Source organism: Triticum urartu, chromosome 2 (assembly GCF_003073215.2).
Source record: "Triticum urartu cultivar G1812 chromosome 2, Tu2.1, whole genome shotgun sequence".
NCBI classification, from domain to species: Eukaryota; Viridiplantae; Streptophyta; class Magnoliopsida; order Poales; family Poaceae; genus Triticum; species Triticum urartu.
This window is the reverse complement of record NC_053023.1, coordinates 698958487-698961783: the sequence shown is the minus strand read 5'-3', so window position 1 is coordinate 698961783 and position 3297 is coordinate 698958487. Positions and strand designations below refer to the sequence as shown.

General features: G+C 54.4%; 1 protein-coding gene across 1 annotated transcript; it reads right to left on the bottom strand.

Annotated features, from left to right (window-relative positions):
- Positions 1–212: 212 nt before the first annotated feature.
- LOC125534194 lies at positions 213–2185 on the bottom strand. Its single transcript, XM_048697471.1, has 2 exons — positions 1326–2185; positions 213–953 (listed from the first exon to the last, which is right to left on the bottom strand). Exons 1-2 carry the CDS (start codon positions 2090–2092, stop codon positions 812–814), a joined length of 909 nt encoding a protein of 302 aa, XP_048553428.1. The 5' UTR covers positions 2093–2185; the 3' UTR covers positions 213–811.
- Positions 2186–3297: the final 1112 nt, after the last annotated feature.

Here is a 3297-nt window from a genome sequence, read left to right as displayed (position 1 = left end):
GCAGTGGTTCGGACATCCGAGGATCGAATTAGCAGCATTAGCTCTCAAGCTTGGCAATACGAAAAGCTCTTAGGCAGATGTTTTGAGAAACAACCTAAGTTTTATCATCATCGCCATTGATTACCCCAATTTCAAATCAAGTACAACAAACAATGTAGCATGGTTCAGTTCGCCAGGTTGTCTCTTTCCTGCTCATGGATTCAGCAGGCGGTTTAAAAGGTTGACCCATTTGAGAATCTCCGGATCTATGCTTATTTTCAACTCTCCAAAGCATTTCGTCGCTCGCTACGCCCTTCCTCGTCTCCGGGTGCCTAGGTATCCACCGCAAGCCTTTTCACTTTTGAACCTCGCTATTAACGTTAAGGCTATGTCATCCTAAAGTGCTACTAAATGGGAGGATCTTATCAACGTCCATGAATGTGAAATCATAGATCGAACTGCCGAATTGGCAAAATTCGGTGTTATCGCTATCATAATAACGCGTTTGTTTGTTCCATTTCTGTCATGCATCTTACCATTACCATCAGGACGAATAGAAAACACAAACGATAGTAACGAGTTTTTCCTCGTGAAAACTTGTTTGCCTTTTTATTTTCTTGTGCATGGAATGTGGTACAGCCCTCGGTTCGGCCATGCATCGGACTTGGACCTCAGCAGGCAGAGGTAAAAAATCATTAAAAAACACACAGGAAATGCCATATTCCTCTAAAATTTTCACCTACCGGTTTGAATACCTGTGGCAGGCCCCGTGCGTGCGGCGAGAGCTATTTTTTCTCCCCAAACTGATCGGAACTGCAGGCGGATCGATCAATCAGGCCGAGATGCACACTGTGGCGCAGGGAGGCAACCGGTGGTGGCCAAGGCGCCGGCACCCGATCAACGAGATGGCATGCATCATTGGCGTTGCCCGGAGCTCTGCTTCGCGTGGCACCGCGGCGGTGCCCTTTCTCTGCCTGAGGCAGCACCGGAAATATCAGCAACAAGTTTCATCAAATTGAAATTTGTTGCAAATAATAATCCTTCTCATAGAAGCAAATGGAAACAGAGTAAACTACAAGTATTATATATAAGCGGCCTAATGGAAAATATGATTAAGTACTTTCAGAAAAAGGAAGACCAAGCACGTAGATATATAGTACAAATTCGAGTTAATTTCCCATGAAACGGAATTTCTCCATCATCTAATAGCACTGCTAATTATGTACAGGTTGTTTGTTCCATTTCTGCACATTTACCATGGCCCAGGATAAAGCATCTAAACTTGCAATTAGCAGTTTAGCACAGGATGAATGAATGAATGAAAACTCGATTCAATTCATTCGTACCTTGCCCGCTTCCTCGAGGACGCTTCGTCGTCGTCGTCGTCGTCGTAGTACTCGCCGGTAGCAGCATCCTCCTCTTCCGTCGCCGATGCAGCATCCTCCACGCTGGCGTTGGCCGCCGGCTCGACGCAGCCGTCGTCCACAACAGCAGCATCGTAGAAGTAGCCGTTGGAAACGGGATCCTCCCCTGCAGTCGACGGCTCGATGTAAACGAGATCGCTGAAGAAGTAGTTGCCGGCGATGAGATCCTTCCCTGGAGTCGCCGGCTCGGCGTAACAGTCGTCGAGATCGCCGAAGAAGTGATCGCCGTCCGCAAACTCCTCGGGTGCAGTCGACGGCTCGACGTAAGGAACAACCAGGTTGTTGAAGAAGTGGTTGTCGGGGGCAAGATCCTTCTCCGCGAACAGCCCTCCGGCCTCGCCGTCATCCTCCAAGAGAAACCTCTCCAGATCGCGCATGTAGGCCCACATCTCGCCGTCCTCGCGATCCACCAACGACTCAGACGGCGGCGCGCCGTCATCCGTCAGCACGGAGTCCGGCGAGCTCTCCCTCCCTACGTCGCCGCCACAGTCACCGTCACGAGAACCCAAATCCACACCCGAATCGCCCTCCTTATCGGCTACGTCGGGCAGTAAGCACTCGCCGTCGCCGTCCCCGGCGCAGAACTTGGTGAGGTAGTCCGGCAGGTCGAAGTTGAAGCACTCGAACCCATCCAGAGAACCCAAGTCGAAGTCGAGATCATCAAGGCCACCCAGCGCGGCGGCGTCCATGGCGCGAGTACACGTAGCGTACGTCGACGAAGCTTGGGCCAGCCCGACGGATCGGTCGACGAACTTGTGCTGCGCGCGCCGGCCGCCGGTGAGTTTTTTTTCAAATTGTGACGACGACATCAACCAGAGCCGGCGGCTTTTATACGGGAGCGAGCGGGACGGAGGAGGCGTGGTCGGCCAGGTCGGGGTCGGTTCGTGGCGCGCGCGTTTTGCTTACCGTCTCCGAGAAGTTTCCTTCCCGGCCGCTGCGGAGGGAACACGACCCCGGAAAGCGCGACGTGGGAAATTGACTTGTCCGCGTTTCCCACTGGGATGTGATGGGTGAGCCGTGTGGATTAACTGGGTCCGCTACACGTTGATGGTGGCGAATTGGCGGTCGATCGAGTGAAGTCTACTTTTAACCTTGAACTGGTAGAGATAGCAGAAGTCGAACCCTGAATGTTGAATCCCTGAAGTTGACGCCCCGTACTCACTAATCCTGGGTTTTTTTTAACATATACTCACTAAGAGCAACTTCAACGGACCGACCCAAACGGACGGCGTTTTTATCTGCTTTTTGTCCGCTTGGGTCGGTCGTCCGCCCGCCGTCCGCCCTTTTTTAGTTTTGGGTCGGCAGTGCGTCCAACAGGCCGACCCATTTCATGACCGCGCGTGTTTTAACATCATGTCGTCGCCCTGGTTTTGGCGCTCCAGCGCGCGGGGAAAGCGGCCTAGCGCGCGCGGGAAAGGTTCGCGCGCGTGCCGCGGCCGACGCTCGCTATAAAGAAGACGCTCCCTCCACATTCTGTCGGCCGCCCCACTCTCGCCGCCTCTGCGCCATCATGTCGATCCGCCGCCTGAGCGCTTCGGATTTTCGCGGAGTCCGCGAGCGCCGCTCCGGCGGCTTCTCCGCCGAGATCTGGTTTCGCGAGAAACGTCTCGTCCTCGGCACCTTCGACACCGCAGAGGAGGGAGCCCGCGCGCACGACGCGGCGGCGTGGCGCCTCCTAAGGCCTCGTCGGGATATGAATTTTCCCAATGTGTCGAGCCAGCGGGCGCAGGATCTGGCGCCTCTCCCGCGGCTTTTCACCGACGAGGATCGTCATGTCCACCGGAGGCGGCAGCGTCGCCTCGGCATTGTAGAGAAGGACGTGGAAACCTTGGTGGTGTGACGCGGAGGCTTCCCGCAGGACATCGTCGAGGAGTGCCAGTTCTACAAGCAATTG